General features: G+C 43.8%; 2 protein-coding genes across 4 annotated transcripts in view; one reads left to right on the top strand and one right to left on the bottom strand.

Annotated features, from left to right (window-relative positions):
* Nucleotides 1-11,724, top strand: part of Washc5 (WASH complex subunit 5) — a 51,967-nt gene extending 40,243 nt beyond the window's left edge. For both annotated transcript variants that reach the window (XM_087558049.1, NM_001398866.1), the window contains exons 21-29: nt 213-375; nt 1,134-1,236; nt 1,325-1,404; nt 2,262-2,365; nt 3,062-3,191; nt 4,563-4,659; nt 6,652-6,805; nt 8,235-8,322; nt 11,229-11,724. In XM_087558049.1, the coding sequence (XP_087414175.1) occupies nt 213-375; nt 1,134-1,236; nt 1,325-1,404; nt 2,262-2,365; nt 3,062-3,191; nt 4,563-4,659; nt 6,652-6,805; nt 8,235-8,322; nt 11,229-11,285 (976 nt within the window). In that variant the 3' untranslated portion in view covers nt 11,286-11,724. The remainder of the gene's footprint in view (nt 1-212; nt 376-1,133; nt 1,237-1,324; nt 1,405-2,261; nt 2,366-3,061; nt 3,192-4,562; nt 4,660-6,651; nt 6,806-8,234; nt 8,323-11,228) is intronic.
* A 573-nt stretch (nt 11,725-12,297) lies between these two features.
* On the bottom strand, nt 12,298-27,910 carry Sqle (squalene epoxidase). Of its 2 annotated transcripts, none has more exons than XM_087556002.1 (11): nt 27,765-27,910; nt 25,004-25,256; nt 21,907-22,087; nt 20,627-20,723; nt 19,846-19,959; nt 19,594-19,765; nt 19,011-19,106; nt 17,726-17,868; nt 17,147-17,243; nt 13,957-14,044; nt 12,298-12,761 (listed from the first exon to the last, which is right to left on the bottom strand). In XM_087556002.1, exons 3-11 carry the CDS (start codon nt 21,939-21,941, stop codon nt 12,569-12,571), a joined length of 1,035 nt encoding a protein of 344 aa, XP_087412128.1. In that variant the 5' UTR covers nt 21,942-22,087; nt 25,004-25,256; nt 27,765-27,910; the 3' UTR covers nt 12,298-12,568.
* Nucleotides 27,911-27,990: the final 80 nt, after the last annotated feature.

Below are 27,990 nucleotides of genomic sequence, written 5' to 3'. Positions count from 1 at the left end.
GAAGTGAGGAAAGCCGAGTCATAACCAGCAGTGCCTAGTCACACCTGCAACCCCAGCATCAGGAGGTTGAGGTAGGACTGGTGCGAGCCCAAGTTACACCGTACCACTTAGTAAGACCGTCTAAAACAGAAGTTGTGTAACCAGTTTGGATGCCCCAGTCCCTATCCCATACCTCTGAGCTGCTGGGACTTCTGGTTTCCCTTTTGCTTTAGAGTGACATGTTACATAGACCAGCTGAACACTTGGTATGACATGAAAACTCGTCAAGAAGTGACCAGCAGTCGCCTCTTCTCAGAAATCCAGACCACCTTGGGGACTTTTGGTCTGAATGGATTGGACAGGCTTCTGTGCTTCATGATTGTAAAAGAACTACAGGTGAGCGTGGACCCCGCGTCAGTCATTCTCTCACTGCTGTGGTAAAATACCTCACACCAGCAACTCCAGGAAGGAAGACGAAAGTTTGGCTCACACTTTGAGAGTCCATCATGGTAGGGAAGGCCTGGCATCAAGATTGGCTTCCACCGCAGTCACAAGAGTAGGAGGCACCTGGTCACACTGTTCCTATGCAGCCGCAAAGCAGTTATCAGTGACATCTGCTTGGTCCACTTTCCGTCCTAACTCAGTCTTGAGCCCCAGCCTTTGGGAAGGGGTTGCCCTGTTCACAGTGGGTCTTGTCTTTGCTTTTAAGCTTCTCTGGAAACATTCACACACCTTGGTGCTTCTGAGCCCTGCCAAGGAGACAGAGACTGCCTGCTGCAGACCTCATGTCTGGCTCCTACCTGGGAAGAGTATCAGTCCTCACTGAAAAATTAAACTCACTCTCTGTGACTTCTCACGCGGTGTGAGGGAGGCACAGGTGACGTCACTAGGTAGATAAGAATGGAGAGTAAACTACAATGTCTTTGGTCAGTATTGTAATTTTATAGGTAGACTGATTTATTTCATTTCAACTTGGGGAAGTGAGGCTTCTATTTGAAACCTTAACTCCTCCTCATATCCCCTACCCTTAGTAGAACCTGAGTACCTGCTACCTTCCCGTTTGAAGGCTGTGTGACCTAGGCATATGATATTTACATAGCAGCTGAGTTAACGGGATGTTGGTTTGCATTTTGATTATGACTTCTTCCTTGTAGAATTTCCTCAGTATGTTTCAGAAAATCATCCTGAGAGAGAGAACTGTTCAAGAAACTTTAAAAACACTCATGAATGCTGTCAGCCCTCTAAGAAGCATAGTAGGTAAGTGTCCTGAGACTCCCCAAGGCAGATAGAAAGGTACTGTAGCCTTCCTGAATTGACTGGATTAAGATTATATTTTAACTTTCAGCAAATTCAAGTAAAGTTTATCTTGCTGCCATCACGAAAACACAGAAGATCTGGAGCACTTACCTGGAGGCTATAATGAAGGTACGCCATGTTAGCGGGGTAATCAGCACTGTGTAATGAAGGCATGGCACGGGAGCGGGGTAATCAGCACTGTGGTTTGTAAATTATTATTCTCCTATGACTCTATGGTTTATGAAAACCTATTCCTTCCTTCTATCATTAAAGCTGAACTTCCACCATATACTCTTATTTCCCACACCATTCATTTCTTTATCCTTCTTCCTGGAACTGCCACTGACTAGTGGCTCTTCGTGGATGGACCACAGCTTCCCACATGTTCAAGAAACTGTGTTTCTGAAGTGCTTCCAGTCAGAGGTGCTTCTGGACAGGAGATGGGAATTTTCCTCCGAGTTCATGTAACGCTCTGGTCTGTCGATTTAGACCAAGTTTGATCCTCATAGTATTACAGCAGTGCCTTGTTCCTCTCCTGGCTGTGTCTGTCTGCCTGGATGTCAAGAAGCAGGAATCTTTGGGCGCATAAATTATCCGTATGCTATGAATAAAACACTGTGTCTTTGGAAAAGAGGAATAAAGATGAATGAGGCAGTTAATTATTTAAATGAAAACCTGCTTGTTTTAGGATTCAGCCTCCTCCTTTGTATGAGTGAGTATGCAGTGAGCCCGAACTGCTCCCTGGTATTACAGGTTATTACAGGTATGAAGCTGCTGTGCGACTATTGCCCGGGTGGTACAGAGAGGACAGCCAGAGGCATTTAGAGGGCATTAAGGTTTCCCTGGCTGCCTGGGAGACAGAGAGTGTAGCAGACAGGTGACGGCCAAAGGCACATCCCTGGAAGTCTCTCCAGGTTGGTTTGCATACAGCTGACTGCTCTCAAGTGCCCTGTGTGCTACCTCTTCCCTCTCTCACTTGTTCTCAGGTTGGACAGATGCAGATCCTCAGACGACAGATCGCCAATGAGCTGAACTCTTCCTGTCGATTTGATTCCAGACATCTGGCAGCTGCTCTGGACAATCTCAATAAGTAAGTGCCAGGGTTGAGACAGCCACCTACCTACATTCCCAGCACCCAGGTTCACATCTTGTTCATTTAAGGTCTTTGGGTTTATAATACACAGCAGCACTGCTAGGCCGTGTCCCGACTTACCTGCTGTTAATAGAACCTCCAAGAGGTAGAATCTAAAGAACTAAGCAGTGATTCCCCAGCAAGCAGGGGAAAGCAGGCTAACATATCGTGGGGTGCACACATCCCCTCCTTCCAAACAGCTGCTCTTGTCTCTTTCTGCGCAGATAAACAATCCAAGTTTCTCCATCCCAAAGTCAGCTCTTCTAACAGAAACAGTTGAGTAATGAGGGGCTGCGGGGTGGCTCAGCAGCAGGAGCACTCGTTGCTCTTTCAGAGGACCAGCGTTTGGTTCCAGCACCCTGTCAGATGTCTAAGAACCCCTGGAACGATAGCTCCAGGGGATCAGAGACCCTCACCTGGCTTCCAGGGGTACACATTCCCACACATGCATGCACACAAGTAAATTTTTTTTCATAACCTCAGTAGTGAAACCACTTGGTTTAGCTTGACTCCAAGAGATAAGTGACTCTAGGTAAGATTTCACAATGACACATAGTCAGAGGCCTGCGGATGGGAGGCGGAAGGACAAATTGGTTACAGATGTGTAAACTCAGCTGCCCGCTCATGTTTATCGCTGCTTCTCTCCTCCATTAGGGCTCTCCTGGCCGACATCGAAGCTCACTATCGGGATCCTTCGCTTCCTTACCCCAAAGAAGATAACACACTCTTATATGAAATCACAGCCTATCTGGAGGCAGCTGGCATTCACAACCCACTGAATAAGGTTAATGACTAAAATATAAAATTGGGTGGAGGTACAGGGCTGTGTGGTACAAAAGGTGATTTTGTCTATATAACAAATCACTGTGAAAATATTTTAGAAACCTATATTCAGGCCCCAGAACTCCATTCTGCCACGTTCTGACCTTTTCTAAATTATGTCACCTCCCTGGTGTGTGACATAGGTTAGGGTTCTGAAGTGCAGTGGGGGTTCCCCTGAGCCTGAAGGGTCAGACTCTCTTGCTTGCACTTCCTGTAGTGACCATAAGGAATTGCAATTACAAGTGCCAGGCTCCACACTGTTGTGTAGCTCTGGGCTCCAGAAAGCACTCATCTCCTCAGAAGTCTGCCCCTGACCTGAACTGTGCTTTCCATGTCTCTTCCTTAGTCTGAGTAGTTGCATGTTTTGCTGCAGAAACATGGCCTCTTTAGATGGTTACCCTGATTACTTTAGGAAATTTTAAATTGTAATAATAAGATCCTGTCTCAAAGCTAAGAGGAAGAACCTAAAGGTCAGCTGACATCTGAGTGCTCTGTGCTAAGGAGTCCTGTCAAAAAGGCCATCTTTAGGCTTGAAGGGACCCAGGACTTCCCCAGCCTCCACACTCATGGGGGAGCTAGCCAGTGACTAGCCTGGCCTCCAAATCAGCGTGCTTCCCTGTCTTCTGTGGACCGAAGGCCAGCCGAGGGATGGCATGGCTTCATCTGTCCTGAGTTTTCTGCCATGTTAACTGGGAGGGAGGCCGCCTGGGGGAAGCATATGACAAAGGAGGACCTGGCTTTCTCCTCGGCAGTTGCTGTCACTCTCTGCTCTCTGTTACCTGGATCTTTCCCTTTGCCATTGCTGCTCCTTTTTAAGATCTATTTTACGTGTAAGATTATTTTCCTACGTGTGCATATGTGTGCCGTGTATGTGCTTGACACCCAAAGAGACTAGAAGATGGGATGTCACGTCCCCTGGAACTTGAGTTAAGGACAGTTGTGAGCCACCATGTCAGTGCTGGGAATGGAGCTTAAGTCCTCTGAAGCAGCCATGGTTAGCACTGTGTCCATCCCTGCAGCTTCACCACTCTTGATTTTGCTGGCCCCTGCCACTCTTGCTCACCACCTCTTGCCCCTCCCTTTAGAGGTGATATTAACAGGATGCGGGGCGGGGGACTCTAGTCTCTGAGTAAAGGCGTTCTTTCCAAGGAGACCTAAAGGACTAAAGCGTACAGAGCACAGGTAAGTGAATCTCCAAAGGCAGAAGTAACAACTGTCCCAGTTGGAGGCAGGCAGAAAGGCATACTAAAGGCATGTCAGAGCTCTCTGTTTGAGACCACGTTCTGTGTCATTCTCTAAGACGAAACAATCTATCTTCTCTTTCTCTTCCCAGATTTACATAACAACGAAGCGCCTACCCTACTTCCCGATCGTCAACTTTCTGTTTTTGATTGCACAGTTGCCAAAACTTCAGTATAACAAAAATCTAGGTATGATGGGTGCCAAATTTTCGCTTTGTAATTAACAAGCAGTAGGTCAGTGTCTGCGGACACAGTTCTGACCATAATGCTGTGTCACACATCAGACCTTTTCATAACCCAGTACACATGAATGAAGTAGTGCCATTGCACCACTGCAATGGAATAGCACTGATGGACTGTGCACAGAGGGTTCCAGATCAGCCAAGTGCACCAGCCTCCTACAGAGCGTGAAGCATCTTTACTTGGTTCTCCTCTTTCAGTGCCTACACAGCTGATTATGGTATGAAAGAAATGTCTTTATATGCATGATCTGTTCACACAAGTGCCCGTGTGCTGCTGCCTTCCTGGACTGTATGATAGGAGTTACAGTGTAGTTAAGGAGACAGGACCGATATGTGAGCATCTCAGACTGTAATGCACACGATTACATGCTGGACCATTCGCTATAAACATATCCAAAGCTTTTGATGTAGGTGTCCTGGCTAATAATACAACTAATCTTTTGCTAACCAGTTTATTGTGAGCATCTCTGTAGTTACCTAGGAGGTTCCCAGGTTCATCCTGTCTCTAGACTTTATACCTAACTAAGCATGTTTTTCTAAGTGCTCTATAATATTTAATTGGTTTTAAAAGTACCTAGCACTATAGCCATTCAATCAGTAGCACTATAAGAATATTTCTACAAACAAGATTGTACTGCTGTTTTCTTAAACCCTTCAATATGTATCTCTTCCTTATTTTCCTTCCTGTCTCCTAAAATGTTTTTGAAGTAAAATTGTGGATTCTACTTAGGGCCTAATATTTAGGAGGTTTTCTTTTTTTGTTTGTTTGTTTGTTTTTTGAGGGGATGTTGTTTTGTTTTTATTCCTCTCGAGAGTTCAGAAAGTTGCTAGTTCTAGGCCTTGTTCCTCTGACAGTCCCTATTAGTGCCACCTGATGCCAAGGGTGGCCCTTTGATCAGTACTCTCTATGGAGGGGAGGGCACAGTGTCGATTGAATTCTAACCTGGCCTCTTCCCAGCAAGCGCTCACATACACTGCATCCTTCTGTTCATCTTGGTGGAACCAACTAAAGGTCCATTATAGTGGGACACTGAGTCTTCACATTCAGAAATAAGTGTCACTCAGCGCTCCCTGAGACTAGTAAATGTTTTCTCCAAGACTTTGATTTCCCAGTTCATTTTCTAGAAAGTCTGCAGTTTTAGCTTCTACATTAAAGTTTATGAACCATCCAAGTTATTTTTTGCCTCCCGTATAATGTGGGGGCAGGGTCATCCTCCTCCCCTTCCCCTCCATGAAGCTGTCCAATTTCAGTATTATGTTAAGATTTCTCTTTCTCCGTTAAATCACTTGTTGCATTTGTAGAAAGTCCATGGATTGTCTGTTGGTCAAACTGCCTGGACTCTGTCCTGATGCACTGATCTGTCTATCTTCATGGCAGTCCACATGCTAACCCCCAACCCCCTGAAGGCCCTAAGCTCCACCCACTCTTCAGCATAGCCATTCAGGCAGCTCTGAGTCTCCAGGTTTTACAGAAGTCCCGAGTGGGAGACCAGAGCGTGTGCTCCCCACATCTCAGCCGTCCTTCTTCCATTCACTTGGCTTTAGCGGATTCTATTCTTATCAACACTCAAAATTGATGGTAAACATACGTTTTTAAAGCCTTGTAACCTGAATTTTAGCCGATTTTACTTAGTAAGATGCTTCTGAGTATCTAGAATGCCATGCTGCCATTAACTGAAGTCAGTTTGAGTTGATTTCGTTCTCATTCACATTAATGTACATCTTAGGTCTCTACCGTAGAGAGTATTAACAGTGCAAGACAAAATTGTTATGATAAAAACTAAAGCCTTCAGACCATTAGAATGTCCTACCAGCCTCACAGCTTGTTTAAGAGGTAGCCCAGAATTACTGTCTCCTGCCAGCAACGAGGACACTGATATTTAGTGGACACTGTCAAAATCAAGTAGTTCACTGGGTATTATAACTTGTTCCCTCACAGGCATGGTCTGCCGGAAACCTGCCGACCCTGTGGACTGGCCACCACTCGTCCTGGGTCTGCTCACTCTGCTGAAGCAGTTCCACTCCCGGTACACAGAGCAGTTCCTGGCACTGATTGGCCAGTTTATTCGCTCCACAATGGAGCAGTGCACAAGGTACGGAGGGCCAGTCAGAAATAGTGGAAGTAATGTCACAGAACGGGACTTCAACCTCTCACAATGAATCCCTCTCATTACTGTCCTGACTGGAATGGGGATGGTGCTTCAGGTTTACGAACCAGTCAGGGAACTTCCTCTGGGAGCAAGCACCCAAGGGTTTATCCTTTGTCCCCTCTGCCAGGAAATGCTCTGTAGTTGTACTGTCAGGGACTTTGTAAGACTGGATCTTGATGGAGATTAGGAGACATCATGAGAAAGCAAGTGCAGACCTGTGCTTCTGCCATGTTCGCTCCAGCTCTCGGGGTCAGAGAGCCCTGCATTCCCGCTCCTCTACCGCTAAGACAAGGCTCCACACACCAAAAAGGTCACACTCCTCGGTGTGACCACACCAAGACACAGTCCGCATGTGGAAGGGGGGTGATTCCTCAGTGCCAAGACCAGAGAAAGTCTGCGTTCATGGTGTATGACAAAGCAGGAATCACCAGTTGCTATTAGATAACAAAACGTATAAGCCTTCAGTTTCCACTAGTTCTTTGCTCCCTGTTGTTCACTTGTGGGATTTTAGGATAGGACAGAACAAACAAAAGTCATGGTCCTAGGCTCCCTTCTCTGCTGCCTGAAAGTGTCAGCCTAGATGAACATTAGTTAGTGTTTGCCATTTGGTTGTTTGTGCCAACAGAGCAGACCATTCTGCTATGCTATTGCCTTGTATGTGTCAGGCCAGAGCTCTGAAGCTGAGCCACATCCCAGCTCTCCTTTTTGCTCCTCAAGACACTGTCTTGGTGTTCCCAGCCCGCCCTGAATTCAGCCCATAGCCCAGGTGGACATTATATTTGGACTTTTCCTGCATCTGCCTTCAGAGAAGGTGGGATTGAAGGTCTGGTACCAGTGTGCAAACAGATGAATGCTGAGAGGGTGAGGAAGCGTGGGAGCTGACAGGTGTTGATTGCCTCATAGAGTCTGAAGGACATCCAAGAGAGATGACTCTAGAGTATAGACCCATCTGTCCAGACTCTAGACAGACTGCAGGACCATATTATAAGCCAGAGACAAAGTTAGGATTGGCTTTGCTTTTCTTTAATTACATTTATTTGCCTGTGTGTGTACGTGTGTGCATGTTCCACTCACTGCAAGCATGCAGAGGTCAGGAGACAACTTTTGGGGAGCCAGTTCTCCTCCCTTTGTGGGTTTTGGGGACAGAGCTCAGGCCAGCACACTTAAAGGCCAATGCCTCTACCCCTGATCTACCAGCTCCTGGTTGGCTCATTTCCTGCACTGTTGGTTACTAAATAAGAGCAGGATAATGATTCCATAGGAACCAAGAGGGTGCCCTGTGGGTTTGTTACAGACTTGGTATACTGCTCATTAGTCAGGAAAGGGCATGTTAACGTACAAAGCAGCTAGGTGACCCAGACTTCTTTTACAGCCAGAAGATGCCTGAAATGCCTGCAGATGCTGTGGGTGCCCTTCTGTTCCTGGAGGATTATGTTCGGTACACGAAACTCCCCCGAAGGGTAAGCCATAGCCAGTAAAAGATGACAGTAATGACCTATCCACAAGCTGTGGGAACAGCACCCTGGGTGTACTAGGACTGAAGTCCTGTAGGTCTTCAGCAGATACCTCTCAGCCCCTCCCACTACTGTACCCTCCCCAGTGTACAAGTCTTCCCTGCACAGCAGAGGGCTTCTGTCTCCCTCTACCCACTTCAGGGGCCAGCTTAGTGAGGTGAGCAGCCAAGGATTCCTGACTGGCCAGGAAAGAAATGTGAGTGCCTTGTTCTTTCTCTCCATAACAACCAAGTGTCCAAAGCATGCTAAGACCAGGCCACAGCCAATGCTATGTATAGCCATTGCTTCTAGAAATGAAGAACTGCAGAACTACTTTCCACTTTCTAGGAAGTTTCTTCTTTGCACCCCTTAATAATGTCAACCTTAGGAAGTTTAAGGACAAAGGAAAGTTTGAATTAGAAAATGTAAAGAACTGGACTGGAGAGATGGCTCAGCAGTTAAAAGCACTGACTGCTCTTCCAGAGGTCCTGAGTTCAATTCCCAGGAACCACATGGTGGCTCACAGCCATCTGTACTGGGATCTGATGCCCTCTTCTGGTGTGTCTGAAGACAGCAGCAGTGTACTCATACATAAAATAAATAAAAGTTTAAAATAAAAGTGGAACATATAACAAATTTGAGAATAAAGCAAAACTTGATCTGCTTATTGAGTATGTAATGAGAACCTAACAGAATCAGGCAAATTTTTTTACAATAAGCTCACAGGGTTGGGATTTAACTCAAGGTAGAACAAGCCCTGAGTGGGATGTGGTGATATGCACATTTAATCCCAGCACTTGGGAGGCAGAAGAAGGTGGTTCGAAACCAGTCTGGTTTATATAGCAAGTTCGAGGCTAACCAAGGCTATGTAGATCTTGTCTCGAAAAAATAAACAAAAAAAGCTAAAAGTTCAACAAGTAAGCTACTTACATAATAAAAGGACAAAATAAAACAACATTCACACAAGTATGGAGTGTAATTAGTAATATGATGAGGGACCAGAGCAATGGCTCAGTGGTCAAGATCATGTTCTGTTCTTGCAGGGTTCACTTCCCAGTACCCACATCATCAGCTCAAAACTGCCTATAACTTCAGCTCCTAGGGATCTGACATGCCTCTGACCTCCACAGACACATGTGTACACACAAATAAATAATATTATTTTTTAAAAAATAAGAATAGACACAAGAAGAAATCTGAACAATTTAGGGGAAAGCTGTAAGATTTTGAAAGTCTGTTTAAAGTATACTTACCACTGAGATGCCTACTTTATAGATTTATTATAATTATAATCAAACCCCCAGTTAATCTTCAACTTTTTTATTTGATTTTTTTTATAAAGAACTGTTTATTTAAAAAAATTACAGAGCACTATCAACACACAAAACTATAAAAACGAAAGCAGTATTAGTGTGAGAATACCGGGACCAATGGATATATGAGTATGTATAGGATATATAAGTGTGTATAGGACAAAGTGACCCCTCGCATCGGGAGAAACAGCAGAGTCATCTGGTGGCTTTGGGATAGATGACTTGGAGTATGGGCTCAAATTAGCACCCATGTTATTAAAACCAGTAGCAGACAGAGCTTATATGAATTATGAAGCAGGTCAGTTAGCACACATTCAGACAAATATGTACCAAATAGCTTTCTCCCTTAACTCAGAAAAGAAAATGGGAAGGTAAAGACTCAGACTTGATCTCTAATTAATGCCAGATTAAATGTCATCAACTGCCTCTTTAAAAATCAAGAGATGAAAAGGAACTATTATCTATAAACCAGAAAAGTGGACATTTCTTTAACTGATAATGTTCTCTTCAGGGAGATGAGTAAAGGATATTAACCGGCAGTTTTAGTAAAGTACAAGCAGGGTAAACATTTGGGAAAGGCTCGGCCCTACTTACAGCCAAGGTGTAAACCAAACTAGACCTGAAAGTGAGATGTTGGGCTCTGTGCTTGGAAGGGTTTATTTTCCATGGTGTGAATGGGAAAATAGCAACCTCGGACTTTAAGGGGAATTTAGCTTTGTCCTTTAAAGCTTTGATGAAGTCCCAGAAATGTACTGCTAAGAATTTACTTGCTAGAGATTAGCATGCAAAATACATGTGTGTGCAGATGTTCACCAATACATGTGCAAGGGTATGCATAGATTTTACATATGTATTATGGGAAGAAGTATCCACAGTTGGTTGTCTTGCTTCTGAGTACCCCTTTTCTCCCAACCTCATGCTGAAGTTGTCTCTATTTAAATAACTTTGATACAATCTTTATGCTCATTCTCCCTCTCCTTCTCCTCTCTCTCCTTCTCCTCTCTCTCTCTCTCTCTCTCTCTCTCTCTCTCTCTCTCTCTCTCTCACACACACACACACACACACACACACACACACACACACACACACACACACACACCCAGCAGTCTAGCAATCCAGCAGTTCAGCAATGTTTTTCAAACTTCCCTCTAGCTCACGGAGATCATCTGTTCCATTCCCCCCCAATCCCCCACCTCCATGCCACCCTCCTCCTAGAAGCAGTTAAAGGATACAGGCCTTTCAAGACCTTCCTGTTCTTGTCCTCTGGCCTCAGGTTTCCCCTATTGTCTCTCATTGGCGTTCCCTAGATCAAATGCCTTTAGGAGCCAAGCCTGCTTGTGGATGCAGTGGGCCCGCCTTGGGTGGGGTGTGGTGCACAGTAAGCGGACTCTAAGACCAGCTCCCGGCAGTGAAAGCTGCTTCCTAGTCTACCTGTGGGGCTTGGCTCCTTCCTGTGCTTCACCTTCCTCCAACAGATAATTTCACTCCTTCAATCTCCATGTGTAAAGTTATGAACTTCATCAACCAAAATGCTGATTTAATTTCTGCTTACTATTCCAGGTGGCTGAAGCGCATGTGCCTAACTTCATTTTTGATGAATTCCGAACAGTCCTGTGACTTCCTTCCCTGCTTCAGTGACAGGATGTTCTGTGACTAAAATGAACTTGGAAATGAAGATACTTGACTCCTCATGCAACTTTCATTTCCCTCCTCTGTGGGAATTATCAGCCACTCTAAGATGGCTCTCAGCTCATTTAATGGCATCATATGGAATTTTTATCATGTAGAAGCAGAACTGTTTTGTATGTGCCTCTTCTAAATGCTCAGTGTAACTGATGGATGAATGCATTTCATCTTATGTTCTAAAGAACTACTTGTGCAACTCCAGATCTTCAGTAAAACAGCATTGCCAGTACTGAACTGCCCTGCTTGTGATGAAAAACTGACACCCCGTAAGAAACCCTGTGACAGTCTGGGGAGGGGTTGGGGGTGCTCCATCCACTGTAGGTCTGTAAGGACCATTGACAGCCCAGCAGTAAACTCAACTCATGTTCTATATGCTGTGTTCTGAGATTTCCCGTCTTCTAGTCTCAGCAGCTCCTCTAGTGCTCCCTGTGCCAGATCTTCTTCCAGCTTCTGCCCAAGCCAGACAACCAGGTTGCCAGCCATAGGATTTCTATCGGGGAGGTGGTAGGGGCCAGGGGCAGGGCTGTAAAGGTTTAGTGATAAACTTTTAAAATTCAAACTTGTAACTTGGTTCTACATAAAATTCTTTTGCACGGGAGCTGCTGTCCGCTAGGGTAAGTTGGATGAGACATGGCAGGAGTCTGAACCTGCAGCTGGTAATACCCCTGTGCTTAGAACAAGCAAGAGAACGCAAGCTGCCCAGAGCTCCAGGTTGAACAAGAGACCTGCCTCATATATGCATCACGTGAAGTAAGATTAAAGGAGACACGTGATGTCAACCTCAGGTCCTCGTGAACACTTGTATATCGAACATGTGCATACACATAAACAGTAAATGTTTGACAGATTTAACAACCACACTCTCTATCTCACTTGAGTTCTCTTTCCTGTGACCATGAAGCTTTACAAAGAAGCCTACAACAAAAAACAAAAAAATGTTCTGTAAGAGTTCACTCTTCATTTTATTGGCATGTCCCAATGAATCACCCCAATACTGAAATCAAACACTTGAGTGTTAACATTAATTTGTGGAAACAATCATTCTTTTAAACATCTAGCTTATTGACCCTTCATTCTCAATTGTGAATTAAGGCATATATTTACATGCTTATACACAAGCTTGGTCCTTGAGTCACCACTGCAGAAGTCACACACACAGTCCTAGGCTATGTACATCCTCCTCAAGTCCCAATGACTTCCATGTGGTTTCCCTTTCAGTGAACCAGATACTTCATTTCTGAATAGATGAGAGGAAATATTATAGAGCACGCTTTGTACAGTATAGCACCACTACTGAAAAGAGCCCGAGGTTTTGTAGCCCATGGCTCTGACTTGAAGCAGAAATACGTGGCATAGACTGCAACGGAGAAGAAGTGTCGAATCAATAGGAGAGGGTCAGGAGACAATCTGTAATAGAAAAGAAAGATTATTAAAATTAGTCACAAAGGTTCAAATTATTCGTCACCAATAAAAGCTGAACGCACTCTACACCTGAGGGCTTCACAAGCTCATCTGCCTATCACATTCAATGACAAGAATGAATTTTTAGATTATAAAAATCTACTTAGAAGAAATGACCAGGGGCTGGAGAGATGGCTCAGCGGTTAAGAGCACTGACTGCTGTAGGTCCTGAGTTCAAGTTCCAGTAACCACATGGTGGCTCACAACCATCTGTAATGGGGTCTGATGCCCTCTCCTGGTGTGTCTGAGGACAGTGTGCTCGCATATATGAAGTCAGTAGATCTTTTTAAGAAAGAGAGATGACTGCTTTGAGAAGCTGGTGGCCATGCTCACTCTTACGTCTTATTTTCCTGCTGTTTTCTTACACTAATCTTGAGATCCAAAATGAGGCCTGCTGTGTTTGGGCTGGCATTAGATCTGATATTCTGATTGTAGATCTATAAGAATAAGTGCCTTGAATCTCCGTTCTCAGACTTCCAAGTACATGTCTGCATTAGCAAAACTACTACTTAATTTCAGGCCTCTAAGATTAATATTTGAATTCAGGTCTCAGTTATTCTTGGCTCCTGTGGGTCAGACATGCAAGACATCACAGGTGGAAACTGTCAAGTCTACTCAAAGGTCTGGCACCTCAGTCCAATTTTCAGTGTGTGCATCCGGAGGACAGCACAGCACTGTTGCCCAATGCTCACTCTTCCTGAGGCCACTTTTTAAATCCTTGCTTTTGTGTTAGTGTGTGTCTACACACATAACAACTGGGGGTAGGACACACACTACATAGCACACATGTGGAGGCTGGAAAGATGGCTCAGTGGTTAAGAGCACGGGCTGCTCTTCCAGAGGTCATGAGTTCAATTCCTAGCAACCACATAGTGGGATCTGATGCCCTCTTTGGGCAGGCAGATATATATGCAGCAGATCACTCATACATTAAATAAATTTAAAAAAAATAAAAAGGACAACTCTGGGTTCTAGGCTCAAACTAATCTTGAGCAGCAAGCACCTTTAGCCATTGAGACATCGCACTGGCCTCTTGGAGCCACTTGTGACTAGGACATGAATGGGTAACAGAACATAACTAAGCGTCTATGGGATAAAGATTCACATAAACTGAGTGTTCCCTTCTGCTCTTAGAACTTACATAGAAAGCAACCCAACAGGACCAGTCAAACATTCTCCACCAAGTTTAAAATAAAGAAAGCAAGCTTTTCGGAGCTGACGCAAGGAATCTAAAATAAAACATAGAAATTATTACTGTTATTATTTTACAGTGTTAGTAACAATTTCTTAACAGTTCTAGATTTAACAACCTTCACATTTCCAGATCAATACTCTTAGACTAAGAGTATGAATAATCTGATTCTGTTGATTCTAATACCTATTAGGACTTATGAATTACTTTTAAATTATGTATGGCTTTGTTCTAAGCTAAATGACATCAAATACTTTGTAAGCTCTTATTATATATAAAAACACAATCCTTACAACAAAATTCCTAGGTTCTGAGATGCCTAACCCATACTGGCATCAGGTTATCAAGAAGTGAATTTCTGCTTATATCCATAAAACGTTTTAATAATATAATTTGAACCCTAAAGTGCCTAGATATTTCTTTTTATTAAAGTTTTTTAAATTACTAATTTTTATTGTTGTTTGATTTGTTTTGTTTGAGACAGAGTCTCTCTACATAACTCTGACCTAGAACTCACTATGTAGTCCAGGCTGGCCTCAAACTCACAGAGATCTGCCTGCCTCTGCCTCTGAGTGCTGGGATTAAAGGCGTGTGCTACCACACCTGGCTAGATTTTTCTCTTTCTTTTTTTGATCATGTCTTTTAGTTTTCTTAAGTTGTATAAAATAAGAGGTTCATTATGACATTTCCATATATATATAAAACATACTTTGAAGAATTTATAACTTAGTGATAGATTTTTCTTTGTAAGAGTATTTGTAAGGATGATGCATGGTAAATTTTTGTCCCATAAAGGTCTTTCCTCCCCAGATCTGTCATTAACTTTGTAAGGTTGTTGGCAGCTTTGATGTAAGAATCCAAGTGTTGAGGTTTGGTCTGTTGTTATGTATTGTAATGTTAAATTCTATATCCCAAGGTCTAGATGAGTGAATTCTCACATATGCCAGCTTTTGCTGTGCAAAGCTTGCTCCTTAATTTAAAACTATTGGTTGAATAAAGATGCCTACAGCCTGTAACTGGGCAATGGAGAGGTAGGCAGGGCTGAGGCAGAGACCTAGGAGAGAGGAAGAAGGAAGGCACCATGGGGTATGTGAATTGTAGGGGCATGGCCTCAAGGGCTGGCCAGCTGGAATAGGAGTGGCTCAGGCAGTACATAGCAAGTGATAGCTCAGGGTTAATGACAGAGAAGTAGACAAAATAGCAGAGGGTTGATAATCTGCCCAGCTCTAGTGCTCTAATGGGCTCTAAGGCCTAGTATAAACAGAAAGGCTTTGTGTCATTAATTTGGGAACTAAATGATCTAAGGTAGGGTAGAAATCCCCAATTAATATTTACCGTAACATACAAGAGCTTAAAAAAACTCAAAACTCAGAATTCTTTCCTCTCATTTGTCCAAGCAGCTGTGGGATGATGTCATAGGTGAGGCAAGTACAAGATAGAAGGAGGCCTGTCATTGGACGAGAAGGAAGGATGGGCAGGAGAAAAGTTGAAAGAAAGAGGAGGAGACTGGAGGGAGAGGGAGAAGCTGTGGCAGGAGAATATGGCAGGTGACGTCCCACGCTGTACCTTTACAGGCTGTTATGAATGTTCTTAAAGGATGGATGGCACTGGGCTGTGTATGTTTAGGTGGGCAAGTATATCTTATCAATTGGGCCAGAGGTTAATGCGCTGTGTGTTCTTTCATGTGCAGATTTAAGTGTAAGGGAGTATAGGGCGGCTGGTCTGGGCCGCCATGGAGTTGGGACGTGTGTTTCTGGCAGGGAAACCTGCCTTGGGAACTGGATAGGTAGAGAGATGGCTGCCAGCTCAGAGAGAGGCCTTCGGCAGTGTGATATGGGAGGGAGCAGAGCCGGTGAGAGGCTTTGCTGACTGAGAATTAAGATATCCAGCAGATGTCTTGGGCACTGCAGTGCTGGACCTCGTGGGGATAAAGGACAACCTTACATTTTTTATTTTTTATATTTTTACATCAAGAAGCAGCCACTTTAACTTCTGTGTCATTTTGTTCAGACTGGTCTTGCAAATCACAAGGAAATATGTTTAACAAGAGGTGGTGGACGGCTGTAGTCTATGAGAAGCAGTCCCACCTTCTCTTCTAATGGGCACCAAGAAACTCAACCAAGGAGCTTAAAGTATCTCAGATGTTTACCTTATTTTTGTCTGTTTCTTAAAGTAATTTTTTATTTATCATTGTGAGTATAATACATGGATGGGGTGGTGTGCAAATGACAGAGTATCATTTATTTTGAGACACACTGTGTTGGTGTCATTTGTTTTGAAAAACCGTCTTATATAGGTAGCTCAGGCTGCCCTCCCAATCCTCCTACCTCAGCTCCCTGGAAGGAAGAGGAACATGCATCACCATTTCTAGCTCAGAATTTCACATTTTCATTTCTACGAATATTCAACCTAGTCAGAATGGCCAACTTCTCGTAATGTAGGAAACGGAAGAGCACATGGGGAGGAGGAGCACATGGGTGGCTATTTGCAATGCGAGCCACCAGTGCACTGTAGCAGGAAAGAAGCTCCATCCTCAGCCTGAGACACCTAATCGTGTTCTAAATAATGCTTCCAAAGAAATTCAAACCAGGGGCTGGAGAGACAGCTCAGCGGTTAAGAGCACTGGCTGCTCTTCCAGAGGTCCTGAGTTCAATTCCCAGCAACCACATGGTGGCTCACAGCCATCTGTAATGGAATGTGATAATCTCTTCTGGTGTGTGTGAAGACAGCTACAGTGTACTTACATAAAATAATTAAATAGAAAGAAAAGACAAGAAAGGAAGAAAGGAAGAAAGAATTCAAACTACTGTAAGAAGCAAAAGGCCGTACTGCTTTCCCATACCTGGCCAGAGGCCTTTCACCAACACTGTGGGGACATACATGCTCAGTGCGGACCAGAGGACTGAGAGTGTGCCCCTGAGACACTCACTGCTATGGGTGTTTTCTAAGGACGCCAACAGCCCCAGAAGTGGTAGACACATGATGCTGAGATACTGAAAGAACTACCACACGGCAGTGGGCAGAGTTGGGGGTGTGAGGTTATAGACTAACAACTTTAACTACTAACTTTGCTAAGAAAACTGATCTGAGAAAGCTCAAACATCCACAAATCAGCTCACTTAAAAGCATCTACACTTACCATCTGTAGCAGAAAATAGTTCATACAACGCCTGAGCCAGCACGTTCACAACAAAGGAATGGCTCCTTTTTCTTGACCAAAAGAATGACTTTTTGGCCTAAAAATGAAGAATATCATTTATTACACAGTAAGGAGGAAAAAAGCCTAAGCTAATGTTTACCATCTCCTCAAATTTCTGTCCCAAGGCCTATCTACAGGTAATACTGACAAACTCATTTTCAGAGCCATGGGTCACATGATTATGAAGCTAAGCTTCTATCTCTGAGAAGAGTGGGCTGGGCCAATCTGCTGTAACACATACTAAACCACAGACATTAAGAATATAGTTTGAAGGGTTGGGGATTTAGCTCAGTGGTAGAGCGCTTGCCTACCAAGCGCAAGGCCCTGGGTTCGGTCCCCAGCTCCAAAAAATAGAAAAGAAAAAAAAAAAAAAAAGAATATAGTTTGAAAGTCAAGCTTATTATACCTGAACAAGACTAGAGGCCATCATGAAGCATACACTACCACACACTGGGGTCTCAGTCTGCTCACCCATAAACAGATAAACCATTCTGGGGGAGGAAAACTCTAGATTCTTACCTGGAAAATAGCGGCATCATCATAAAGGTCAGGAATATCTTTTAACAGTTGTCTCCATATTTTTATATCTTTTAAAGCGACTGTCATTCCTCCACCAGTAAGAGGATGCCTCAGGTTATACGCATCTCCCAGAAGTAGGACGCCTGTGGAAAGAGAACTAAGACTGAAATCCTGAACCACTCTGAGACAAACATTAGTGCTAACAAACTTGTGAGTGACGGGACCTAAAATACCCCAGTAAATTATAATTGTCTGCTGTCCGTGGCTGAACTGAACAATTTATGATCTTTACTTCAACAAAGCTGATGTTCCATTGCCTATATAGGATAAAATTAAATATTACAAGTATTAAATACATATTCTGCCCTGCATGCAGTGTGTGTCTATACTCTCAGTTCTTGAGAAGCAGAGGCAGGTCAGATGGTCAAGGTCATCCTTAGCCATATGTTTCAGTCTGGGCTATATAAGAACTTTCCTCAACAAAAAAAAAGGGGGGGTGGGATGGGGAGGAGAAGTAGGGGTACAGGAGAGATGGCTTAGCAGGTAAAAGTGCCTGCTACTCTTCCAGAGGACAGCTCCCAATACCCACATAAGGACCATCTGTAGCTCTAGTCCAGGGATTCTGACGCCCTCTCTTCTAGACTCTGAGACTGGTGATCTCTGTAAATTTGAGGTCAAATTGATGTACATAGCAAGTTTCAGTCCAGGCAGGGATTCACAATGAGACCCTGTCTCCAAACAAATAATAAACCTTTAAAATATAAACTTTAAACCCAACTATATACCAGCTATCAATCACTATTGACACCTGCCAAAAATGTCAGTTACAGGGGTCTAATATCTCCATATCTCAGACAGCCTGGGAGCAGGCTTTGCAGATCCCAACCCTATTCAGTCCCAGCTCTCACTGTTCACCTTCCAAGCAATGTCCTCCCTAGCCACCCCTCCGTTCCAGAACACCACTCCCAGCTTTGGACAGTGACTCCGTGCTACCGTGAATTGGAACTGTCCTCAATGCCACCCCACCATCAATTCATCTTCATGCTTCTGAGCATAACAGTTCCCCCTCAAGGCCAGCAGGTAACTTTTAACTCCCTTGTTGGACTCCCAATGACTGCTATGGTGTCCACTAAGTAATAATCGTATCCTACAGCTTCCATGTTGGGGACTTGTTAAGGGAACCAATGTTCCTTCCCCTGCTCTTTCTGGCCAAGGTAGAACTCTCTGCTTCAACTTACTATTACAAATTTAATCACACCCTTTGAAAAATAATGCTAAAAGATACCTCGTTTGTTCACTGAGGAAGGAGGAAGGAAGCTTGCTGGCATGGTCCGCAGACGAGCATTCTGACAGGCCTCCAGAAATGATTCCTTCAAGTGATCTGCAATTAATCCCAAGTAAGTGGTTTGAGTGTTTCAGTCTCAAATTAACAAACATCTCCTCATCAAGTATAAAAGAATTCTTAACAGCGTATGTGTGGTGGCTGTTCCATAGTCCCTTGCAACAAATCACCAATTACCCACTTTATTAATAAAATTATCCTTTAAGCACCTCCTTATACATGTTAAGGAATGACAAAGGAATCCAAGGGAAACAGATGTAAATAACATACACGGCTGAACACAACAGAGATGGGAGGAAGAAATTAGTCAAATTCATGAGATGAGACAGGAAAAACTGCACTGACTGACAGATTCCTTTACCTAGCTTTTACCACCTACATGGTCTGGTAGCACAGGAAATACACGCTGCTCACAAACAGGTATGCCTGTCTCTGGGCCTCATTGTTTTCAGCAAAACTGGAAAAGGCTTTCGTGAGATTAGCTTTAGACCATGAATTATAATCAGGGTGAAATCCTACTTCTTACCAGGTATCTGTGGGTAAATTTGTTCTGTCATGTATTCTCTTAAGTTTCTTGGCAATTCTCCTCGAATATCGACAAGCACCCTAGTTTCGCTGGGTGAAATCTGGTAGATGAGAACTGGACTGGGATCGACCAGAACAAGCTCCGCGAAATTGGCTTTAAACTGTGGTGCATCCTTAGAAAGAAAAGAAAATACTTTAATGGTTCTCAAATGTCCAGTTGCTTTGAATTTTCGACAATTACACTCCTCTATACCTTCATAATGAAGCCAACGAAGTGAGAGGAAACAGAGACTTTATTGGAGATGAGGTTCTTCCTGAACTTGGAGAAGAGCCCGTCGGCAACAACAGTGAGCGGGGCATGGAGCTCCTGCAACAGGAGGAGGAACACCTGGCGTCAGTTCTCACACACAAAAGGCTTCTAAAGCCCAAAGTGTCCAGGAAAACAGCTAAACATAAGACTCTCACAGACGCATCAGAGCTGCCTGTGGATGGAACGAAGGCCTGAGTCCCTGGAGGTCTCTCCTTTTGTACCTCGGCCATTAAAACGATTAAAACTCTCCACCATGATGGTCAAGAGGAAGAGCTTCAAGGCACACATGGGCCACAGAACCACCCAGATTCATTATAAAATTACATTACTTCCCATGGTGCTGTTTAAAGAGTGGCTAGACAGAAGCAGCATTTTTATACACGGAACAATGTGACATTCCTACACTGTGAGCAAAGGAAACCTGGTAACCCTGTCATACTCACTCCAGTTTCTAGGAAGGAGTGACCCTGTAGAACAGCCTACAAGAGCCCATTGCCTCCTCTTTAATAGACCAACATTAACATAAACTAGAAACTATTTTCTAGTTTTCAACATTTTCCTAGTTGTGACTATAACAATGTGTACAGTAACGCAGCTGCAGGAAACTCCTGCACAATGGTCCCCTGACCTCCCCACACACACTGGGGCACACACTCACACATTAATACAGAACGTGAAAGGGTAGGAAAACCGTCCTAGAAAGAGATGACTTCCCAGCTCTCACCTTGGTGTCCCCAGTCTCCTTGTCCTTGTATTGCACACCAATCACAGCATCATCTTCCTCTAGTAACCGAAGCACAACACCTTCTATAAACTTTACACTAAAGGATGAACAGAAACACATCGCGAGAGTGAGTTCCCTTAGCTATGACGCAGTCCTTACACAGACAGCTAGGGTGTGGTCTGTGACGGGCTGACTATGCTCCAGCCTCAAACCCATTGAGTACCGAAGCAGCACAGCTGCAAAGTGAGCCATTAAAAAATAAATAAATAAATAAACAAACAAACAAACAAACCCCTGAAGGTGGGAGGAGGTAAGGACATTGTGGATGGTGGGTAGATCTGATAGGAATTAGGATGAAAATGATCAAAATACACTATATGCATGTATGAAATTCTGAAAAAATAGTTACCTTTTAAAACATAAAATGGCATAGGCAAATCTGAAAAGTATTTCCCACCCATGGACACCAGACATTTCACCCCTAATGAAAAGGCCACCAACTTTTTTACTTTGTCAACACGTGGATCTGTGTCAACAACATGAGTGCTTTCATGTTTAAAACTTCCTTAATTATTGTTAAGGAACGAGAGGCAAATACAATAATCAAGACAGGCAGCCAGTAGACTAGGTCCCCAGGGCAAGTGCAAGAGGAATTTCTTATCTTCTATTCTCTCTAGAAAAGGTGTAATAGCCACAAACACAAGAAAAACGGGCACACATGGACATATGCCTTAGGTTACAGTACTTATGCAGCCCTCTAAATTCCAATTAAATAATAGTCACCTAAAAAATAATAATCACCTAATTCTTTTTTTTTTCTTTCTTTCTTTTTTTCGGAGCCGAGGACCGAACCCAGGGCCTTGTGTTTTCTAGGCAAGCGCTCTACCACTGAGCTAAATCCCCAACTCCTAATCACCTAATTCTTAAAGTAAAACTCTCTAATATTCTTTAGAGGCAGTGAATGTATTTTAATTATGGGTTATTTACTTTAACATACTTATGCCACCTAGACCATGACAAAAATTTTCATGAATTACTGATGTCATTTCACTTGCATAAAAACATATTTTATGTGTGTGTGTGCGCGCACACATACATGCACACATATGTGTGCATATGTCTGAGGAGAGGAGAGCATCTGATCCTCTCAAACTGTGTAAGCCATCTGATGTGGGTGCTGGGAACCAAACTCTGGTTCGCTGCAAGAAACCTTAGCCACCAATCATCACCCTAGCACCCAGGTCTGAGTTAGCATTCTATATTTAAAGCTGTGGTCTTACTTGGGCTCTGCCATAGCTGCTTTCCGGAGACTCATGATGAACTTGCCATGGTGGAAAGCAACCCCACTCTGTACTTGGTTGTTTTCTGACACCGGGTATGGAATTTGAACTTCAGACCTGCTTTCACAGTCATGAATTACGTAGCCGTGTATATGATGGGCATTAAGACTTTCTACTGTATCTGCAAAACAGTTCAGTTCAAACAATGTTATTAGTATGCCAAGACTTACCAAGAAAGGTATCAAGAAAAAGACACAGCAAAACTAAGGCTCCACTTTACAAAGCTGTAAGACCAGCTGGAGAACTCAACTGGTACAACTGGTACATAAATCTTAAATGTTTCCAGAAGGCAAATCCACAGATACACTTCAGGTTAGTAGCACTCAGGTCTGTTACCACTTGATATGACATCAGCCACAACCCTGTCCTGAGTATCTGCTCTGCTCATTAAGATACAGAAAGCAGGGGTTGGGGATTTAGCTCAGTGGTAGAGAGCTTGCCTAGCAAGCGCAAGGCCCTGGGTTCGGTCCCCAGCTCCGAAAAATAGAAAAGTAAAAAAAAAAAAGATACAGAAAGCAGTCTGGCCTCCTTACCATGTATCCCAATGTAGAAACAAGTGTATTTGCCACAGGTAGGGAGGATGGGGAAGAAAGAAAGAATGGAAAAAGAGAAAATCCAATACTGTTAAAACTATTTTAAAGGTCCCAATTTATATATAAAAATTCAGTATATGAAAAAATAGATTTCCCCAACCAATGAGGATATTTCCTAAATGCTGATGGTTTCCACTATATATAAAAACTGATTCAGGATATACTATAGAGTAACTTCAGTAAATCAAACAGAAAAGCAGAAAGCAGAAGGAAAATCTCAAAATTTAAGAGTCAATTAAGTGTTGTAGGGAAAAAAATTAAAAAAAAAAAAAAGCTAGAGCATTACTATCATACATAAAACTTACAAACCAAAAGTATTAAAATAGAAGAAATAATGAACAGGAAGTGTAGTCATGATTCATATGAAGCAATGCAGAGTCCATGAACAAACTGGAACATGTCTGACACGGGGACAAAATTGAGAAGGCTTGTTCCAGCATCAAAATAAATTCTTATTTTACTATTTTATGGACTTTTTTACATGTATGTTTTGCCTACACGAATACATGCTTGCCTGCCATGTGCATGGCTCAAGAGCATGGAGTCATTTTGCTTTCCTCTGTTGCTTCTTCCCTGCCCTGCTGGTTTCCCAGCGCCTCACTTAAGTCTGTCCTTTCATGGCTCAGAGCTCAGTCCTGGACTTCCTGGCAGCAGTTAGCCTTCTGGACGGTCTACTGGCCTTCCCTTTCTCACATCTGACACTGATTCATCAGCAGTACTCTTCCTGCAGAGCAGGAATAAGCACAAAAAGTCCATTTCACTCGCCTGAACGACTGTGACCATGTTCCAAGCCATCAGCTCTTACCAATCCTGCAATAGCACCCAGATAACCTTGTTCTGGACTTACCCCTCCGTGATCTTTCTCTACTCAGAATATACTTTCAGATAATACTATTCATTCCATTTTTAAAATATGAAACTTAATAGCCCCGTAGGTTTCCAGTGGCTTCCCTTCACTCCCTGTGTACTCCCTTTGTAGTTGACTTTTCCTCCATTGACAACATGAAGGTCAAGCAGGCTTGCTGGCTCTTCCCAGAGAGCAAAAGCGAGGCCTGGACTTCAGACTCTCCTGGTCTCTCCAGGGCTTACTCTCCTCCATTTCTTTACTCAGAGGTAACTTCTCACTATTGAAAATTATACCCACTCCTGAACTCCCTATCCCATGCTTCCGATTTTACTCTGACCTCTATAATCTTCATATAGTTCATCTACTTTTTAAAAAATGTTTTGTCCTTAGCACACCCTCTTTAACATCCACTGAGACGTAGCCTCAGAAAGTACACTTGGCAATGTCTTAAGTCTTTGCTGAAGGACCGCTCTCAGCCAGCCTCTGTGGTGATTGGCGCCCTGAGCTCTCCCCACCTGTCTCCTGTTTTCTCTTGACTGAGAACAATGGGGAGGCCACGTCAGGAGAAAGCATGTTTATTCTTATACTTACCCCTGACAGACAACAACCATTATGTTTATAGGGTAAAATGGGACAGGTGAACTCATGTACCCTGAAAATAAAACTATGGAGTTCAGCGTATCTATCACCTTAAAAAATGTACTTGTCAGGCTGGAGAGATGGCTCAGTGGTTAAGAGCACTGACTGCTCTTCAGAGTTCCTGAGTTCAATTCCCAGCAACCACGTGGTGGCTCACAACCATCTGTAATGAGATCCAATGCCCTCTTCTGGAGACTTGACAGTGTACTCATAAACATGAAATAAATAATGTTTTTTAAAAATGTATTTGTCACTCTCAACACAACATCAGCTTTTCCCTATCTACTTTATCAAGCATTTCCATAAAAATACTCTTGTATCAAATACATCTCTGTTGTCTTCATATTTACTCTCTCTGTGTTCTATCATTAAAAATGGTTCTCAACAGATGTCTCGGCTGGCTGATCATTGGCTACTATTCCAGAGGACCACAGTTAAATGCTCCCTGTCCCAGTCCCAGGGCACCCAACAACCTCTTCTGGCCTCCTCTGACAGGCTCACCTTACAGCTAAGTACCTTTTGTGCTATGTCCCAAGGATGTCTGTCTTGCTCATTAGTACATCAGTACTCAGCCTAACACCTCATTCAAAGACAGAGGTGAATAAATATTTCCTATGAATGGAAGATGTACTAAAAAAGCACTGGCTGAGTGAACCAATCACCCTTAAATAAAAGACCGGGGAACTAACACCGCCCCAGGAGCATGTCACACACTGTATAAATGAGTCTGGTTACTGTCTTCATTTTGATGTTATTGTTTCGGGACACTTCACTGTCTCATCATGTCTCGGTAGCCTCCTCTTCTCTGCGATGATACGGTTCTTGTCTTCTTTGCTCTCATTTCCACATAAAGTTTTTAGTTCTTGCAAAACTTGTAAGGGAGGGAGAGAGGGAGGGCTAAACAGTCTAGAGTGAAGAGCATTTATTTACACCACTCCTGGAGATCAGCCGAACCTACCTCCAAGGCCCAGCTCTCGAAGAACTCGATAGCCACCGGGCTGCAGACACTCTCCAAGTATTCTGTCAGGCTCTTTTAAATCTCTCTCGATTACTGTCACCGTTCTTCCATCTCTAGAGAGTACTGTTGCCAAAGCAGAGCCAAGTACACCAGACCCTATGATGATCACTTCTGGGTCCGTCACAGATGATGTCGATACTGAGGTAGCTGCTCCCGTTAACGTCGTCTCTGACAGATTGACTTCTTTTCTGCGCTGTTTAACAAAAACAATACCATTTTTCCAGATCTGTTGACATAAACCATGGGACTAGCATACAAACACACTGGACTTGTACACCTTGAGCAAAAGCTAGACCCATCAACATTATTAAATCAAATCCATGGTTTATTTTTAAATCTAAACCATTTTTATAATAAGGATCAAAATACTAGCTAAATAGAAATGTATATATCCCAATAAAATTAAATATATATTCCTTTTTCTGGACACTAGTTAGAAAATGTTACATGGACATATTTAGAAACCCACATGAGGCCAGATACTGTACACGTCTACAGTGAGATTCGAAGACAGAACCCCGGACAAATCCTATTACCAAACTACGCAGCCCTCCACTGAGCATTTACAGGTACAGGTCTCTAGCAACCTCTGACTTCCGAGTTAAGTATGCAGCAGTGAGCGCTCAGAACTCACGCCAGGAGAAAGCCTGAGGCAATCACATCCTACCTACTCCTAAGAGTCTACCACCTTTAGACTAGTGACAACACCTAGTTACTGATTAGACGGCTCTGCAGCAGGCATTCTGCAAATAGGAAGTTACTTCACTCCCTGACTACCAACGACGGTGGCACCATCCTCATCGAAGAGAACAGGAAACTGATTTTGACAGAAATCAAACCATTCCCAAAGTATTACAGCAACAAGTGGCAGGGCCAAAATTTCAGAGCCAAGTTCTTTTCTTCTGTCAACCTTGCTGACTTGCACTGTGGGCGTAGTAAAATAAAGTAGATCCCAACGTCTGCATTGCTTTGTGGGTAACTCACCCTGCTACAGCCACACAGCAGCATCCTTTCTCTCACTGCTGCATACTGCAACGTAGTTCCCGAATAGTATTTGATTAGATTTTTGTAAAAATTCAAGCACTGTTACTCTCACGCCTGTGCTCCTAGGGGAAAAGTTCACATATCCTGGCCAATAAGTCCTACATGATCTGACTTGTACTCTTCTTGTACTCCCCTCTGGTCACCTACCAATGGCCCCTTCACTCCTTCAACATAACAGCATCAGAAATATTTACAGACCCAGCTATGACTTGACTGAGGGCCTGACTGCACTGACTTATTCATTGTGTCAATGGCTAGCAGGAGGAGGGATTTTTGCCCAAGACTTTAAAGTGCTGGGCATCTTTATTGCTTTTCAAATAACTGCCACTTTCCCGTCAGCCACATTAATGAGTGGACTTAACTCCACTCAGTTCTCTCAGGTACAAAAATCATTATTACCCAGAGATTTAAATAAAAGCCACAATGAGTCTGTCTTCCAAATGAAATCCTAACATTTCCCACCAAATCAATACTCAACCCCATCTGAGAATCAGACAACAAATGCTTCTGATCTTCCCTAAGATAGAAGATTGTAGCCACAACATAGTCCACAACTTTAAAAAACAAAAGAAACTCAATTAAGAATACTTAAGCTTCTAAGCCATCACTTTCTTGCCTTTTCAAGAAACCATAAACTTCCTCTGTGACCTCAAGCTTAAGTTTAAAATAAGATCCCATTCATTTGCCCATTGTGAAATCAGCCATACCCTCTTGGACTCCAGCTGTTCTTTCTTTTCTGATTCAGGGGGTGATTTGGCCCAGAAGAAGCCAATAAGAGGCAAAGCAGAGAGAATATCTGAGAAGGCAGCGAACTGGGAGCCGCTCTGATGGCGGCCAAGGAGGCCCCCGTTTCGATGGCGACAGCGGTAGGAGAGCACCAGGCCCAGCGACAGGAACACCAGTACGCACAGCAGGAGCTCCTTGTTGGCCAGGGTGACATCCCCGCATTTCTTATAAAAATAGGTGAAAGTAGCAATTCCAAGAAAAGTCCACATGGCTCAAAAGCTTCTTTGGTGGCACCAGCTAAGACTGAGATTTGGGGGTTTGGGGTTTGGTTTTTTTGTTTTTGCTTTTGTTTTTTTGCAGGGGGCAGTGGGAGTCTTTTTTTCCTCAGAAGGGTTTCGGTGATTAAAATGTTCTACCCAAAATGTAGTTCACAAAGGGGGTCCGGGAGACCTGCCGAACTCCTTCCGGTCAATAGTTTTAGGATCACGAGTCAGATGAGATCAGTTTTTTAAATCATTGAGAGTACAAATGTATCTTAAGTTGTCCAGATCTTAAAATGCAGCATTTAAAACCCGCCTACTCAACGGCTCCTGATTACACACTTCTTCATTCAGCCAACTAATGGACAGGTAGGTCGGTCTGTACTGGGCAGAGGGGTGCGAATGTTGCTGTATACTACGATGTCCGCTCGTCCAGCTATAAACGGTCCTTTGTCACCAGTAGCAGGTGCTCAGTAGGAAGGAATCCGGGCCGTAGAAGAATCTGGGTGCTGGGAAAGCCGCCCCTAGCAACACCCCGGCAGCCTTCTCCAACAAAAGATGGCTACGGCGTCCCGAAGCGCGGCCGGAGCCTGGAAGCTCAGTTCTCCCTGGAGATCCCTCCTCAGCAAGCCCCGAAGTCACCTCCCGGAACCTGTCCGACCGACACTTGCCTTCTTTAAGGATGAATGGCTGTCTCGGATGAGCGTCCTTCAGAGCGCGGCGCCCGCTCCAGACCGCCGGGTCCCCAGCATCCCTCGCGGACAGTAACCAGAGTAACCGCTGCGCGCCCCGCTCGCAGCCCGGCCCCTCGCGTTTCAGCTGCTAGGCGGGCTCGGCCCAGCCACGGACCGGGGGGCGGGGCTCCTGTGTGGCACCGCCCCTTGAGCAGACCCCGCC

This window comes from Rattus norvegicus, chromosome 7 (assembly GCF_021556685.1).
Source record: "Rattus norvegicus strain SHRSP/BbbUtx chromosome 7, alternate assembly SHRSP_T2T, whole genome shotgun sequence".
Taxonomy (NCBI): Eukaryota; Metazoa; Chordata; class Mammalia; order Rodentia; family Muridae; genus Rattus; species Rattus norvegicus.
Note: the sequence above shows the minus strand (reverse complement) of the source record. Positions and strands in the feature narration are given on the sequence as shown.

Excerpts from the sequence above, each read along its gene's own strand:
- Sqle (XM_087556002.1), bottom strand. The coding sequence starts at position 21,941 with ATGAGTCTCCGGAAAGCAGCTATGGCAGAGCCCAA. Across the intron at positions 20,724-21,906 it reads GCAGCTATGGCAGAGCCCAA|TGTAAAGTTTATAGAAGGTG; the intron begins GTAAGACCACAG and ends TTCATCCTTTAG. Across the intron at positions 12,762-13,956 it reads CCTGTTGGGTTGCTTTCTAT|ATTGTCTCCTGACCCTCTCC; the intron begins GTAAGTTCTAAG and ends TTTCTATTACAG.